This window comes from Heloderma suspectum, chromosome W (assembly GCF_057233095.1).
Source record: "Heloderma suspectum isolate Gila_16-S chromosome W, 16-S_ref, whole genome shotgun sequence".
NCBI classification, from domain to species: Eukaryota; Metazoa; Chordata; class Lepidosauria; order Squamata; family Helodermatidae; genus Heloderma; species Heloderma suspectum.
Window position 1 is genome coordinate 57337766 of NC_139475.1, and position 17241 is coordinate 57355006.

At 47.6% G+C, this 17241-nt stretch overlaps 2 protein-coding genes across 8 annotated transcripts in view; one reads left to right on the top strand and one right to left on the bottom strand.

Moving 5' to 3' along the window:
* Positions 1 to 17241, bottom strand: part of LOC146334052 (uncharacterized) — a 25910-nt gene continuing 8669 nt past the window's right edge. For 5 of the 7 annotated variants that reach the window (XM_084825180.1, XM_084825178.1, XM_084825183.1 and 2 more), the window contains 2 exons: positions 11670 to 11868; positions 1 to 5366 (listed from right to left, as the gene is read on the bottom strand). In XM_084825180.1, the coding sequence (XP_084681306.1) occupies positions 2990 to 3883 (894 nt within the window). In that variant the 5' untranslated portion in view covers positions 3884 to 5366; positions 11670 to 11868 and the 3' untranslated portion in view covers positions 1 to 2989. Of the gene's footprint in view, positions 5367 to 11669; positions 13771 to 15902; positions 15925 to 17241 lie in introns of those variants that run through there. The other 2 variants (XM_084825184.1, XM_084825179.1) reach the window with 2 other exon arrangements.
* Positions 11696 to 17241, top strand: part of LOC146334053 (fizzy-related protein homolog) — a 17670-nt gene continuing 12124 nt past the window's right edge. Inside the window, exons 1-3 of the mRNA XM_084824911.1 lie at positions 11696 to 11701; positions 11775 to 11877; positions 13606 to 13790. Coding sequence (XP_084681037.1) covers positions 11696 to 11701; positions 11775 to 11877; positions 13606 to 13790 — 294 coding nt within the window. The remainder of the gene's footprint in view (positions 11702 to 11774; positions 11878 to 13605; positions 13791 to 17241) is intronic.

Below are 17241 nucleotides of genomic sequence, written 5' to 3' on the forward strand. Positions count from 1 at the left end.
CATAGGCTCTCTGCCTCTGGTACTAGAGGTAGCACATAGCCATCAAGACTAGTAGCCATTGATAGCCTTTTCCTCCAGGAATTTGTCCAACCCCCTTTTAAAGCCATCCAAATTTGTGGTCATCACTAAATCCTGTGGTAGCGAGTTCCATAGTTGATGTGCTGTGTGAAGAAGTCCTTCCTTTTATCTATCCTGAATCTCCCACCAATCAGCTTCATAGGATGACCCTAGGTTCTAGTATTTTGAGAGAGGGGGGAAAATGTCTCCCTGTCCACATTCTCCACACCAAGCATAATTTCATAGACCTCTCTCATGTCTCCCTGTCCCTCCTTTTTTCTAAGCTACACAATCCCGGCTGTTGTAAGCTTCTTTCATAGGGGAGTTGCTCCAGCCCCTTGATCATTTTAGTTGCCCTTTTCTGCGCTTTTTCCAGCTCTACAATAGCTTTTTTTTAGGTGTGACCAGAACTGGATACAGTATTCCAAGTGTGGTGGCACCATAGATTTGTATAGGGGCAGCATGATATTGGCAGTTTTATTCTCAATTCCTTTTCTAATTATGCCTGACATGGAGTTTGCCTTTTGTACAGGGGCCGCACACTGGGTTGACATCTTCATTGAGCTATCCACCACAACTCCAGGATCTCTTTCCTGGTCGATCACTGCTAGCCCAGATCCCATCAGGCTATACTGAAGTTGGGATTTTTTGCCCCAACATGCATAACTTTGCATTTGCTTACGTTGCACCATATTTGCCATTTAGATGCCCATTCTCCCAGTTTAGAGAGGTCCTTTTGGAGCTCTTCATGATCCCTTTTTGTTTTAACCACCCTAAATAATTCGGTGTCATTGGCAAACTTGGCCGCTTCACTGCTCACTCCTAATTCCAGATCATTTATGAACAGACTGAAAAGCATTGGTCCTAATACAGATCCCTGTGGGACCCCACTATTTACACCCCTCCATGGGGAGGATTTACCATTGATTCCTACTCTCTGCTTTCTGTTCTTGAACCAGTTACTGATCCATAGGAGGACCTGTCCTCTTATTCCAGGACTGCTAAGTTTGCTCAGGAGTCTTTGGTGAGGGATTCTGTTAAAAGCCTTTTGGAAGTCCAAGTAAACAATGTCTACTGGATCACCCCTGTGTACATGTTTATTGACACTCTCAAAGAACTCCAAAAGGTTAGTGAGACAGGACTTAACTTTGTGGAAGCCGTGTTGATTCTTTTTCAGCAGGGCTTGTCCTTCTATATGGTCACTAATTTTATCTTTAATAATGCCTTCAACCAGTGTACCCAGAACGGACGTTAAGCTAACCGGCCTGTAATTTCCCAGATTCCCCCTGAATCCCTTTTTGAAAATTGGTGTTACTTTGGCCATCTTCAGTCCTCTGGTATAGAGGCTGATCTTAGGGGCATGTTGCATATTTTGGTTAGAAGATCAGCAACTTCATATTTGAGTTCTTTGAGAACTCCAGGATGGGTACCATCTGGGCCCGGTGATTTATTTGCTTCCAGTTTATCAATAAGGTTGAGAGCTTCATCTTTTGTCGCCACTCTTTGCCTCAGTTCCTCAGACTCCCTTCCTGAAAACATCTGTTCAGGCACAGGTATCTGCGCTGTATCTTCTGCAGTGAAGACAGATGAAAAGGATTCATTCAGCCCCTCTGCAGTTTCCTTGCCCTCCTTCAGTCCTCCTTTCTCTCCATTGTCATCCAGCGGTCCAATGGCCTCCCTGGCTGGTTTCCTGCTTCTGGTATATTTAAAGGATTCTTTACTGTTGGCCTTGATGTTGTTAGCGATATGCTCTTCAGAATGCTCTTTTGCATCTCTTACTGTCTGCTTGCGTCACCTTTGTGCCAGCTTGTGCTCCCTTTCGTTTTCCTCACTTGGGCAAGACTCCCATTTTCTGAAGGAAGCTCTCTTTTCTCTAACGCTGCTTGTGAACCATGCCGGCGGCCTCTTGGACCTGGTGCTGCCTCTCCTAACCTGTGGTATGCATTTTAGCTGGGCTTCCGTTATTGTGGTTTTGAGTACACTCCAAGCATTCTGAAGGGATTGAATCCTCTTGACTGCCCCTTTTGACTTCCTTTTGACCAGTTCCCTCATTTCAGAGAAGTTTCCACTTTTGAAGGCAAATGTGACTGTGTTGGACTTCCTGGGCAATTTCCCACTTAAATAGATATCAAATCTGATAGAACTGCGATCACTGTTTCCGAGTGGTTCGACAGCAATTACATTTCGTACTAGGTCCCGGGCGACACCATTTAGGATTAAATCCACGTTGGCCTCCCCTCCGGTCAGTTCTATGACCAACTGTTCTAGGGCACAGTTGTTTAGGGCATTGAGAAATTTAACCTCTTTGTCATGGCTGGAACATGCATTTATCCAATCAATGTGGGGGTAATTGAAGCCGCCCATCCTTACAGCACTTCCTCGTTTGGCGGCCCCCCTGATTTCGTTTTCCATCTCAAGGTCACTCTGAGCATTCTGGTCTGGGGGACGATAGCACGTTCCCAGCACTAAAGTAGTTTTGGAGCCTGGTATTGGCGCCCACAGCGCTTCTCTGGAAGAGCCTACCCTGTTTAGGTGCTCTGGTCCGCTCGACACTGTGCCCTCTCTGACGTACAGGGCAACACCTCCCCCAGTACGCCCTTCCCTGTCCTTCCTACAGAGTTTATATCCAGGGATGACTGTATCCCACTGGTTCTCTCCGCTCCACCAGGTTTCTGCAGTGCCCACTATATCCAGGTTTTCCTTTAAAACCAAGCACACCAACTCTCCATTTTGGCTCGGAGACGTCTAGCATTTGCGTAGAAACACCTATATGGTGTCCCTCCCCAGAGGCCTCTGGTGTGTGCCTCTTTTGCAATGGGGCGTTGGCCCCTTTGATTGGCTATTATGTTCTACCATGTGCTCCTGGCCTATTTCTTCCCCTTCTACATTTGGGCAATCAAAGACATCTTCATCTTCATCCCTTTGCGATGATTTATAACGTGAACCGGATGCTTCTCAGCTCCTGTCGGCTTTCTCCCGTGGTTGAATTTAAAAGCTGCTCTGCCCCCCTTTCTATGTTTAGCGCCAGCAGTCTGGTTCCATTTGGGTTCAAGTGGAGCCCGTCCCTCTTGTACAGGCCCGGCTTGTCTCCAAACGTTCCCCAGTGCCTAAGAAATCTGAACCCCTCCTCCCGGCACCACCATCTCATCCAGGCATTGAGACTCCTCAGCTCCGCCTGTCTAGCTGGCCCTGTGCATGGAACAGGTAGCATTTCCGAGAAAGCCACCTTGGTGGCCCTGGATTTCAACCGCCTACCTAGCAACCTAAGTTTGGCTTCCAGGACCTCACGGCTACATGTCCCCACATCGCTGGTACCAACATGGACCTCGACCGCCGACTCCACCCCAGCACTATCTGCTAGGCTATCTAGACGGCGCGTGATATCTGCAACCGTCGCAGCAGGCAGGCCATTCACCATGCGGGCTACACACCCATCACAGACCCAGCTGTCTATGTGTCTAATGATCGCATCTCCCACTACCACAAGCCCCCCTGCCTCCGGAGGCACATCCTCAGTGCGAGAGGATGTTTGTTTGTCTTCCGAGGAATGGGTCCCTTCTAAGGGACCATTTCCCTCTTCCTGAGAACAACGCCCTCCTTCCCCGAGACCCGCATTCTCCGTGACAGCAGAGGAGCTGTCGCCCTGGGAGTGGGACACAGCTAATGGGTCCCTGAAGGTCTCATCCACCAACCCCTCTGCCTTTCTTAGCTTCTCCAGGTCAGCAACCTTGGCCTCGCGGGAACGCACTTGTTCCCTGAGAGCCAGGAGGTCCTTACACCGAGTACGCACCCACGACTTCCGTCCAGCAGGCAGGGAGTCATACATGTGGCACCCAGTGCAATACGACGGATAGCCCCCACCCCCTGCTGGCTCTCTACCATCATAACTGTTTTATTTATGTGGGTGTGTCTTCCCTGGAAAACTTAGTTGTTTGCTACGAAAAGGTGGGGGAAATTATTTATAGTTATTTATTTACAGTTACTTACTGTGAGTACAGAATAGGGAGGAAGGAGTCCACTGCCCTGGCTTCCTTGCCCTGTTGCTAAACTCTCACAGTTGCTTAACTCGCTTGTTTGTTGACACTTTGTCACTGAGGCTCCTTGTGCTCAGAGAGCTGGCTCCCTCGCGAGCGTGCCTCCTTATATAGATAGGCCCAATTGCTGCTGCCGTGAAACGATTGGAAGGCGTAGTTTAAAAAGCAAGGGAGGCGGTGTGTGAACTCCTGATCAGCGCTGGCTTTCCATGGCTGGGAATGTAGGTCGGTTGGCCCCCCAGGGAATGGCGATTCCTATTTAGGAAGGAGGACTACTAACAATAGTGAATGGGAGACCTACTGAGGGGAGATCCTCTATTCAATGGGTCGTTGGAGGGGACAGCAGACAAAGGGTAAGTGATTTGGGAAGGTCTGGATCCTTTTTCTGTGTGTTTTTTAAAACCTAAATGATATGCTGAACCCTTAAACTTGCTTTATTGGGTGAACTGCTCTTTAAGGCCTAAAGCCTGAGCCTAATCTGAAGCTAGCCTGCACTTTTTCCTGCTTTAACCAGACTGTTATTCCCCCTTTCTAAGCTTGGGGTTAGTTTAAAATATGCAACTGAGGTTCTTTTCAACCACTCAGTGCAAGGCCTGTAAGTTCTAGCCAGATTCCCCCCTGGTATTTAGCTCTCTCTCTCATAAGTTTGTAAGGGGTTAACCCTCTGGGATTTAGCTGTGCCCTTGTTTTGGCTTCAGCTGCTATTTATCAATTTTAAATTGTTACCTGAGGTACTTTAATAGGTAATTAAGTAATTTCACTTACCTTTCCCTCGCACAGTTGCTGAACTCGCTTGTTTGCTGATGCTTTGTCACTGGGGCTCCTCGTGCTCAGAGAGCTCAATCAATATGTCGATCAATATGTTCACTAGAAAATTGTCTACTTTAAAAGGATTTTTGCAGGGGAAATACACATTTTCACATGTTAGTCTGTACAGGTACACTCTCTTTAAAAAGTGACTTTTCCCATTGGGGGAAAAAAGGAAAGAAAAACTCAAGAGGTATAAATCAGAGAACCTCGACAAGCTCCGGCCTTGCTGATTCTCCCATCTCTAGTTTAGGCACAGAACTTGATTGCATTTCCCCCCACTGCCAAGTTTTTCAGTTGCTGAAAAAATAACAAATTGATATCTCCTTTGGAGAGCCAGATTAAACAGGTGGTTCTCAGTGGCCAGCTCCAGCAGAAGCAGGAAGAAGAGGACAAAGCACGGAAACCCTGGGAAAGGGTTAGAGGGGGTGCCATCTTCGGATGCCTCTGCATTGCTTGTTCCCAGGCCTAGATAGAAGACATAATGGCCCTGCTCAGACAGCATGCTAAGCCGTGATGGTTAGGAGTTTTGAGCTAACTATGTTGGCTTAGCGTGATGTCTGAACAGGTGTCTGTCCCAACCATGGTGGTTTATTAACTATGGACTAACTACGTTCACTAACCACTCTCTGCAAGATGGTTAGTGGGCTCTACCATGGCTTAACGTGATGCCTGAACAGCCGCTGTTGTTAATTGACAGCTGTCATAGAGCTCCGTGGCAAGAGTGGCCAAAGAAGGAGTAGCTGGCTGAGTACCAAAATGGCTGGCAGCTCCAAGCACCAAAATGGTTGGCAGCACAAAGGCCGCTGGGATGCATGGGCACCCATCTGGAGGACTGCAGGTTCCTGCAGGAGGGAGGGTGGTTAGAGAATGGTTAGTCGAACCACATTGCGGAATGTGGTTATCTGCACGTTTGGCAGTAGCGCTCGCTGTGGTTAGTAGTAACCACCATGCACCATGGTTAGCCTAACCACCCTTCATCAATGTGCGTCTGAACAGGGCTAATAAGTCAAGCTGGGCCATAAGCACACCAACCCTGAGGTCCCCAGTGTGGTGACTGTAGGCTGTGGTGAGTGTGTGTGGTGAGTGTGTCTGGTGTGTGTGCAAGCTGGTGTGTTTGTTTTTGTGCCTTATGTGTGTGATGTGTATTTTCCCTGGGTTTGTGGGGTGGGGGAGGTTGGCATGGTGTGTGCTTTGCCTCAGTTTTTTGTGTGTGCTTGTCCTTGAGAATCCCTTCTGTTTCATGGGTATTTTGTGGGGGCAAAAGTGTTACCTTTCATTTGGAGGTCAGACTCCACCTCTGCCTTGTACTGAATTTCTTGGCAAAGTTACTTGTCTCTGAGGCCAATCACTTTGTCTTCTACGAAATGGGTTGTGGAGCAAAAAATTTGGTTCAAATGAGTGGTTTTGTGTTTGTAGCTCAGACTCCAGCTCTACCTTGTACGTAAGTTCTTGCACAAGTTACTTTTCTTCTAGCCTCACCCTGTGTTGATGCTGCTTTTACTTTGGAGTGGTATGGCCACTCCACTTTCATAAGCTTAATAAAAGAAGGAAAAGGCACTTCCCTGTTAGCTGGATTTGGTTCTAGAAACACTGCTGCTGCTCTGGATGTTGGTTGAGGTTTCTCTGGAGTTGTTGCTCATAAGGCTAAAGTAGCAATGGCTTTTGTCATGGGGGGGAAATCCTTGTTGCTAAAAAATCTGGTGTCAGAATGCGTCCTCTACTGGGCCCTGGTCTGACTTTTCTCCGTCCTCCTCCTCCTCCTCCTAAGTCATCTCTTCTGAATGGGCCAGTGGAGAATCACTTTCATAATGCTGGACTGCAGATGATAGTCTTGTGGCCGCACCCCTTCCCCATCACTTTGGAGCAGGGGTGAGGTTAGGCAGGGGTCCCCAGTCTTTCTGGGTCAGTGGGCACATTTGGAATTGTGAGTGTTATGGGTGCTGTCACAAAATGGCTGCTGTAGGGGGGCTTGCCCATTCATAAAACGGCTACCATTCGGCTGGTCACAAAACATTTGTTTCCCAGAAGGCAAAACTAATAAGACTAAAAGAAAAGTCATCTGCCCAAGAACCTAATTACAAGGAAGAGGTGGGGTCTGAGCTCCAAAATGCAAAACCACTGTCTTGAACCCAAATAAAGATGGCTCTAGAGGGCAGCACTTCACTTTGCAGCATGCCAGGCTCCTGTTTAGGGGTTTTGTTTTGTTTTAATTAAAGAAAGAATTAAATAAAAATCAGAATAGGCAGGGAGCTTGGCGGGTGCAAAGAGAGATGTCCATGGGCACATTTGTACCTGCAGTCACCAGGTTGGAGGTCCCAGCATTACACATGACAAGATTGATGCCTGCACATCTGCATAGGTATTCTTTGGCAGGAGGGTACTACAACAGGTGGTTCCCCTGGGTTACGATTCAGCCTTCAAATTACCCACCCTAATTACTTTTAACTATGACCCTTAGCTATGTCCCAGTGTTGAATGCCTCCTTGCACCAGACTGGGAATGGAACATTGGTCGCTTACCGCAAAGTTTCCTTCTGGTTTGGTGTGACAGAGGCATCCAAACCGCACCTTAATTGCTGATTTCACTATTACAGCCTTCCCTGGCTCACTGGTCGATGAAGCTCTGCTGCCACACTCCTCAGAGAGGAACAAGGATTCCTATCTTTTCTTCCTTTCTGCATATACCTTTTCCCTTCTTTTCCCTACCCTTAAGCATGATGGCCCCAGAAAGGAGAGCTGCCACGGGGACATATATAAGTGGCACCTTGAGGTCCTCCATGGCCTGTTGAAGTGCTGAGTAGAGGCATTGTGCTATGTTGATGCTGGAGGGAGGAGGAGCCTTGGATCGCAACTACAGCAATGATGTGTCACTTCCCCATTGTTGGATGCCTCTTTCACACCAAACTGGAAGGAACCTTCACAGTCAGTGACCAAAGTTCTGTTCTTTCTTTAAATTAATACAACAACAAAAAGGCAAACAGCTTGTACTCATGATTGTCACAGTATGCTTGAAAGCATGTGCTGCTGAAAACTCACCAGTCAAAGAAGGAGCTTAGCAACATTTTCAGTGCCCTTCATATTCCTTTGTGTTCCTCATGGCTAAATTTATGCTAAACGAGAGACCAAGTAATTGCGTTCTTTTTTTAAAAAAATCAAAGCTTCAGGGGAAAGTGTGCCTTCAGGGGTGAAAGGTGGGGTATGCAAAAACAATTATATTTGGAGAGGGTCCAGATATATTCGTCCCCAAATATAGTTTTTGCATGCAGAAGGTCCCAGCTTCAGTCCCCAGCATTTCCAGTTGGAATGATCTTGTGTAACAGGGCTGGGAAAGTCTTCTCGCTGCCCCTGGACACCCCTGCCAGATGGACCAGTGGGCTGACTCAGTATATTGCCCTTGGGACCATAGCTCAGTGGTAGAGCACCTGCTTTGGCAGCAAAAGGTCCCAGCCTCAATCCCAGTTAAATTTAATCTCCTGTTAAAGGATATTATCACAGATGCTCCTCCTAGAGTAGAGGATACTGGGCCAGGTGGACTAACAGCCTAACCTGGCACAAGCGCACTCTCTGTGCATGCTCAATTTGTTCTAAAAGAAATACCATGTATTATTTTTTCTTTATTTTGAACATACAAAAACGCTATGGCAAGAAATGCGGGATCTGGTGACCTGCATAAACGTTACGTAGAGTAAACACATTCCTGTCAAATGTTCTATAAGACCTTAACTGTTCAGTGAGCCCCTCAGGTCGGAAGGTGTCCAATATACTACTGGGGAAGAGCAGAGGGTATTTCCAAGTAGCGCCAGAAAGAGTGAAGCAGCTGGGCCAAAGCCGAAAGGACACTCAGCTGTGGATGTGTCTGGTGGTGAAAAGAAAGTCCAATGCTGTTAAGAACAATATTGTTTAGGAACCTGGAATGTTAGATCAATGAATCAAGGTAAGCTGGAGGTGGTCAAACATGAGATGGCAAGATTGAACATCGACATCTTGGGAATCAGCGAACTAAAATGGACAGGAATGGGCGAATTTAATTCAGGTGACCATCCTATCTACTACTATGGGCAAGAATCCCTTAGAAGAAATGGAGTAGCACTCATAGTCAACAAAAGGGTGGGAAAAGCAGTCCTAGGGTACAATCTCAAAAATGATAGAATGATCTCAGTACGAATCCAAGGCAAACCATTCAACATCACAGTAATTCAAGTCTATGCCCCAACCACTGATGCCGAAGAAACTGAGGTTGATCGGTTCTATGAAGACCTCCAACACCTTCTAGAACTAACACCAAAAAAAGATGTCCTCTTCATCATAGGGGACTGGAATGCTAAAGTAGGAAGTCAAGAAATCACCGGGATAACAGGCAGGCATGGCCTTGGTGTACAAAATGAAGCAGGACAAAAGCTAATAGAGTTTTGCCAAGAGAACACGCTGATCATAGCAAACACTCTTTTCCAACAGCGCAAGAGACGACGCTACACATGGACATCACCAGATGGTCAATATCAAAATCAGATTTGATGGAGAAGATGGAGAAGCTCTATACAGTCAGTCAAAACAAGACCTGGAGCTGACTGTGGCTCAGATCATGAGCTGCTTCTTGCAAAATTTCGGCTGAAATTGAAGAACGTAGGGAAAACCACTAAACCATTCAGGTATGACCTAAATCATATCCCTTATGAATATACAGTGGAGGTGAGGAATAGATTTCAGGGATTAGACCTGATAGACAGAGTGCCTGAGGAACTATGGACGGAGGTCCGTAACATTGTTCAGGAGGCAGCAACTCAATCCATCCCAAAGAAAAAGAAATGCAAGAAAGCCAAGTGGCTGTCTGATGAGGCTTTACAAGTAGCTGAGGAAAGAAGGGAAGCAAAAAGCAAGGGAGAAAGGGGAAGATATATCCAACTGAATGCAGAGTTCCAGAGAATAGCAAGGAGAGACAAGAAGGCCTTCTTAAATGAACAATGCAAGGAAATGGAGGAAAACAACAGAATGGGAAAGACTAGAGATCTCTTCAAGAAAATTGGAGATCTCAAGGGAACGTTTTGTGCAAAGACGAGCATGATAAAGGACAAAGAAGGCAGGGACCTCACAGAAGCAGATGAGATTAAGAAGAGGTGGAAAGAATACACAGAAGAACTATACAGGAAAGATCTTAATGTCCTTGATAGCCATGATAGTAATGTCCTTGATAGCCATGATAGTGCGGTCACTGAACTTGAGCCGGACATCCTCGAGAGTGAAGTCAAGTGGGCCTTAGGAAGCATTAGTAACAACAAAGCTAGTGGAGATGACAGTATTCCAGCTGAGCTATTTAAGATTCTAAAAGATGATGCTGTTAAAGTGCTGCACTCAATATGCCAACAAATTTGGAACATTCAACAATGGCCACAAGACTGGAAAAGGTCAGTTTACTTTCCAATTCCAAAGAAGGGCAACGCCAAAGAGTGTTCAAACTACCGCACAATTGCGCTCATTTCACATGCCAGCAAGGTGATGCTCAAAATCCTACAAGCTAGGCTTCAGCAGTATGCGAACCGAGAACTACCAGAAGTACAAGCTGGGTTTCGAAGAGGCAGAGGAACTAGAGATCAAATCGCCAACATTCGCTGCATCATGGAGAAAGCAAGAGAATTCCAGAAAAACGTCTATTTCTGCTTCATTGACTACGCTAAAGCCTTTGATTGTGTGGATCACAACAAACTGTGGCAAATTCTGAAAGTGATGGGAGTACCAGACCACCTTACCTGTCTCCTGAGAAACCTGTACGAGGGTCAAGAAGCAACAGTAAGAACCGGACATGGAACAACTGAGTGGTTCAAAATTGGGAAAGGAGTACGACAAGGCTGCATATTGTCACCCTGCTTATTTAACTTATATGCAGAGTACATCATGAGAAATGCCGGGTTGGATGAATCACAGGTCGGAATTAAGATTGCTGGGAGAATTATCAACAACCTCCGATATGCAGACGATACCACCCTAATGGCAGAAAGTGAAGAGGATCTCAAGAGCCTCTTGTTGAGGGTGAAAGAGGAGAGTGGAAAAGCTGGTTTGAAACTCAACATTAAAAAAACGAAGATCATGGCATCTGGCCCTATCACTTCCTGGCATATAGAAGGGGAAGAAATGGAAGAAGTGACAGATTTTACTTTCTTGGGCTCCAAGATCACCGCAGACGGTGACTGTAGCCATGAAATTAAAAGACGCTTGCTCCTTGGGAGGAAAGCTATGGTAAACCTAGACAGCATAGTGAGAAGCAGAGACATCACCTTGCCAACAAAGGTCCGTCTAATCAAAGCTATGGTTTTCCCAGTAGTAATGTATGGCTGTGAGAGCTGGACTATAAGGAAGGCTGAGCGCTGAAGAATTGATGCTTTCGAACTGTGGTGCTGGAGAAGACTCTTACGAGTCCCCTGGACTGCAAGGAGGTCAAATCAGTCCATCCTAAAGGAAATCAACCCTGAGTGCTCATTGGAAGGACAGATGCTGAAGCTGAAGCTCAAATATTTTGGCCACCTAATGCGAAGAGAAAACTCTCTGGAAAAGACCCTGATGCTGGGAAAGACTGAAGGCAAAAGGAGAAGGGGACGGCAGAGGATGAGATGGCTAGATAGCATCACCGATGCAATGAATATGAACCTGAGCACACTCCGGGAGACTGCGCAGGACAGGAAGGCCTGGCGTGCTATGGTCCGTGGGGTCACGAAGAGTCGGACACGACTGAACGACTGAACAACAACAACAACAACAAGGTAATATTCAGAGTTACCTGGAGTGGTGCTGTGGATTCCAGAGATGAAGGTCAGTTCCAGATGCTGCAGCTGTGACTGCATCTTTATCTGTGAACTCTACTTTGCGTCCTGTTTCTGTTTAGGGCAATTTGGTTGCAGTCGGGACCCACAAAGGTTTCGTACAGATCTGGGATGCTGCAGCAGGAAAGAAGCTTTCTATGCTGGAGGGTCATACAGCTAGAGTGGGTAAGGAAAACTGAGTGAGATGGACAGATTGCTGTTTGCCATGAAATGCTAAGAGGGTGGAAATGCAAAAGCAACAGTAGTGTAAATTGTAGCCTTAAACTGTCTTGTACCTAGGTATTTCATGGGCCCTCTTCCATCTTGGATACTAGTTTTTCTTCAAGTGGTAATGGGTTGTTCTTATGCTGGCATTACAGGCACATATTGGTCAGTGTTTGTGCTTTTGCTGGGGAACTTCTAAGTCCCATCATACTAGGTTAAACTGTCTGGGATACTGCATAGGCCGTATTTTCCTGTTTATGAACTTGTTCACATGCTGAGGTAATCTATGGCAGCCCTGCTTCTGTTGGAAGAGCAGCCTATGGTGACCTGAGAAAGGGCCACCTCTGTGGAAACCCCTGTGGTAGTTGAATGCGTTCCCCCAGGGGGTTCTCCTGTCCTCCATCTTTATTAGTTTTTAGTTGTCATGTGAAAATAGTTCTATTCCAGGGCTGTTAGAATTTGAATTATTTTGTGTTTAACTCCTGGCAATTTTGTTGGTTCTTTTTATTTATTTTTAATTAGGACCTACTAAAATAATCAAGTTGTTGACTCCTGTCAGGCTGGATGTTGAGCACTCAAAAGCTTGCTCATTATTTTGTGACATTTTAGTTGGACCTATGTTTTGTTTAAAAAAAGAGAGAGAAAAGCACTACTACCAATTAGCACTACCATTGCTTTTGGATTTTTTCCCCTACTAGACCCACACAGCAACCTGAAACTTTAGTCTATATCAGGGAGAAAGGGTGGATTCTGTGCAGAAACATATGTCCACCCAATGAGTAAAAGAGAACCACAAAGAATTGTGATTATAATGACAGCAAGCATGAAAAAGACAAGGGAGAGGGGCCATAGCTGAGCGGTAGAGCTTCTGCTCTGTATGCAGAAGGTCCCAGGTCCAATCCCTGATACCTCTAGTTCAAAGGATCAGGGAAAAGACCCTTCTCTGCCTGAGACCCTGGAGAGCTGCTTGCAGGTTGATCAGATTAGATGTTATTGGGCTAGATTGACAAAGAGTCTGAGCTGGTACAAGGCAGCTTCCTATGTGATTAAGGTTGTAGGATGTATGGAGTTGCAAAAGTTCCACCTAGGCTTCTAGAGCGTGTTCAAGGAGGTGTGACAGATGCACAGTCTAGCTGATCATTGTTGGTTCTGAAGAGCAGGGGTTCTCAGCCTTTCAAGCGTCTGTCTAGTAGTTCCATTTTGGTATCTTCATAGTCACTGAAGACCTCCCCTGGTAATTATCCTTGCGCGGTGTTGTGGTCATCGGCCACTCCTATTTGCTGAGATTTCACTTTTTGCTAACTATGGAGCTGGCTGTCATCACAGACTGGATACCACATATCTTCCCACCACTGCACACATATACCCCACCCTCCTAACTGGGAAGGGAATTGTTTTACCAAGCAGAACGCCATCCTTAAAAAGCCCTCTGTGAATCCTTCCACCCATCAAACTAACATCAATTCCTTCACAGAACTTGTGGCTTCCCTCTCAGCCAGCCTTCTCCAACCCTGACTGGGGTATGTTGGGAGTTATAGTCCAACACATCTGGGCGGCGGCAGATGGGAGAAGGCTGCTGTCACAGTAGCTCAGCCAACGGTGACAGTAGAGGCACTTCTGTAGGATTCTTTCTCATAGGAGGGTTATTTTTACACACACGGGAATGTGTGTTGAACTCATTGTTTTCAGGTGCTCTGGCGTGGAACGCGGACCAGCTGTCTTCTGGCAGTCGGGACCGGATGATCCTTCAGCGAGACGTCCGGACCCCTCCCTTGCAGTCTGAGCGGCGCCTCCAAGGCCACAGGCAGGAGGTGTGCGGGCTGAAATGGTCTACAGACCACCAGCTTCTGGCATCTGGGGGGAATGACAACAAGGTACAGTGGCTGTACAGGATGCCACCTCTCCTTAGTGCTGTGCATGTGTGATACTTTAAAGAAGGGGTGTTGGACCTCTTTCAACCCAAGGGCCCTTCTGAGGGGTCACATTCCAGTGATGGGCAGGGCCAAAAATACCAGCATATTTTAGCTTGCAGCTCTTCCTGCCAGTAACTTAAGCATTGGGAGAGACATTTCGACCTTCTAGAATGGGGGAAAACCCCTGAGCAAAAGCCAGGAAAACACCAAGTGTTTAGGCGAAACTGATTGGGACACCTGGCATACCCCAGAGGGCAGGATTGGGACTCCCAGGTGGGCTGGATTTGTTCCCCTGGCCTGAGGTTCTACACCCTTACTGTAAGGTGCGTGGGTAGCCTGAACGGGGATGGCAGCAGGGGCAAAGAATTAGTGCTGACTTGAAGCAGGTTTGTGTGTGCCTTGTTTTCATCTTGTTTATTTAAAAATATTTCTACCCTGCCTTTTGACTGCATGGCACCCAAGGTAGCTGACAGGTTGTTGTTTAAAACAATATCTACATAAAATCTCAAGAACTGTGTGCTCCTTTTCTTCCATTGAGATCTTCCTCTGCATCCACTGCCATCAGAAGTGCGGCGGGTAGGAATGGGCGATTGGGCTTTCTTGTTTGCGGTGCCCAGGCTGTGGAACTGTCTCAACCAGGAGACACCTCAGGCCCCTTCTTGAACCTTCGAGCAGACTGTCAGTATTGTTTTAGGTTGCTGACTCTGTTGCGGATGGCATGTTTGTGCATTCTGTTGCTCTTAGGAGAGGTATTAGGATATTGTTTTAATTTTTATTTCTAGTGTTTAGTGTTGTATGCTGCTTTGAGGGCAGTGTGGGGTGGAAAAGTAGCTTGCAAATACTAATCTAAATGAAATAAATAACCCACGATAGAGAAACTCGGAGCCTCTAGAAAAAAGTACAGAAAATGCTGGAGTAAAGCAAAGAGCAAGAAGAGCATTAATTCCATTAATAATGGAGCCATGTTTAGCCTAGTGCCTAATCTTATGTGTGTGCTTTGTTTTATTCTGTTGTACTCCATCCTTCAGTGGGTGGTATCCTATCCTGACCCCACACTAGTGGAACAGACTACTAGCACAACAATAACTAGCAGATCCTGAAAAACCAGAAACGATCAGCAGTTCTCCCATCAAGTGCAGGAGGCCAGCCAGTACGGGGAAGGCCCTGCCTCCGGGACTGGGAAGGCAGTCTCCAATTTGAGCTTCCAGAGGAGGTGGGGCCTCCCCCCATGCTCACCAGTTTGCCTTCCTGCCTTGTGTTGGGAGGCAGGTTCTCCAAGGCTCTCACGCGTGACAGCAGCAGCAACAAGAAGGAAGAGGAATCATAGAATAGAATCATAGAATAGTAGCGTTGGAAGGGGCCTACAAGGCCATCCAGTCCAACCCCCTGCTCATTGCAGGAGAAAGGAGCGACCTTTCGTTACGACGAGGGGGAGGCAACCACTCCTCTGGCATACAGAGGGCTGGCTCGTGGAGGGGCAAAGGATCCAGACCCCCCCGCCCGGACTTCTCACCCGCCACCACACAGGTGCCGGAAAAGGCCCAACACTCTGGTTCCTTCCCTGCAGGAGCGGAGGAAACTCACAGCCGTGGCTCAAGGCAGTCACCGCACCGGCCCCCTCCCCACCAGCATCCACGTGGGTGCAGCAGAGTGGGACCTCACTGGTCGACGGACCCCATGAGGGTCAGTGGCAGCTTCCATTGCCCCCCCCCCCCCAAGACAAGGAACATGAATGGACTGGGAGGGTGAGTCCTGGCAGCGGCAAGGTCTTTCGCAGGGCCTCCTCTCCCCTCCCCGCCAGGCACAAGCCTTGCAAGGCCCATGCCCCCATTGGGAGACTCAGAAAGGGCAGGAAAATGGGGAACTTTAGTCCTCCGTGTTCCCCATCACAGGAGCCCCTGGAGGAAAGGGAGGGGGCTTGGAGCCCAGCCATAGGCCCAAACCTGAGGGCCAGCCTCCAACACAGACCTAGTATGGGGAAAGATCTATGCTGGAACTTCTAGAGGAGGCCATTCGTCAAATCAGACGCAAGGCCTCCCCCAGGAAGGGACTGGACACAGAGAGCGTTCCTACAGGAGCTCATCCAGGGAAAGGGCTCGAGGTAGGCAACACGCGTGCTCATGCTCATCCAGCTACGACTCCATAGACATCCAGCGCAGCAGATCACGCTCCAAAAGGAGGCGCAGCCACACCTCTACGCCCACTCCATGTGAAGCAGGAAAATGGGATGAGGAGGGATGCCTCCAGCAGATCCTGATCCACCTCAAGCAGGGGCTATTCTGGGAGGAAGCACACCAGATCATGGAATCATAGAATAGTAGGGTTGGAAGGGGCCTATAAGGCCATGGAGTCCAACCCCCTGCTCAATGCAGGAATCCAGGTCAGAGCATCCCTGACAGGTGGCTGTCCAGCCTCGTCTTGAACGCCTCCAGTGTGGGAGAGCCCACCGCCTCCCTAGGTCATTGGTTCCATTGTCATATTGCTCTGACAGTCAGTAAGTTTTTCCTGATGTTCAGCCGGAATCTGGCTTCCTGGAACTGGAGCCCATTGTTCCGTGTCCTGCAGTCTGGGATGATCGAGAAGAGATCCTGGCCTTCCTCTCTGTGACAAACTTTCAAGTACTTGAAGAGTGCTATCCTATCTCCCCTCAGTCTGCTCTTCTCAGGGCTAAACATGCCCAGTTCTTTCGGTCTCTCCTCATAGGGCTTTGTTTCCAGTCCCCTGATCATCTTTGTTGCCCTCCTCTGAACTCTCTCCAGTTTGTCTGCATCCTTCTTCAAGTGTGGTGCCCAGAACTGGACACAGTACTCCAGATGAGGCCTTACCAGTGCTGAGTAGAGGGGAACTAGTACTTCCCGGGATTTGGAAGCTATGTTTCTATGAATGCAGCCCAAAAGAGCATTTGCCTTTTTTGCAGCCACATCACATTGTTGGCTCATATTCAGCTCGTGATCGACAACAGTTCCAAGATCCTTCTCGCTTGTCGTGTTGTTGAGTCACGTATCCCCCATCTTGTAACTGTGCATTTGGTTTCTTTTTCCGAGGTGCAGAACTTGGCATTTCTCCCTATTAAATGTCATTCTGTTACTTTCTGCCCAGAGCGCCAGTCTGTCAAGATCACTTTGAATTTTGTTTCTGTCTTCCAGAGGATTAGCTGTCCCATCCAATTTTGTGTCATCTGCAAATTTGATCAGCATTCCCTGCACCTCCTCCTCCTCCAAGTCATTAATAACAATGTGGAAGAGCACTGGGCCCAGGACTGAGCCCTGCTGTACCCTGCTTTTTCCCTCTTCCCAGTTTGAGAAGATCCCATTGATAAGCACTCTTTGAGTCTGATCCTGTAGCCAACTGTGGATCCACTGGATCGTTGTTTCATCTAGCCCACTCGGAGCTAGTTTGCTCATCAGGATAT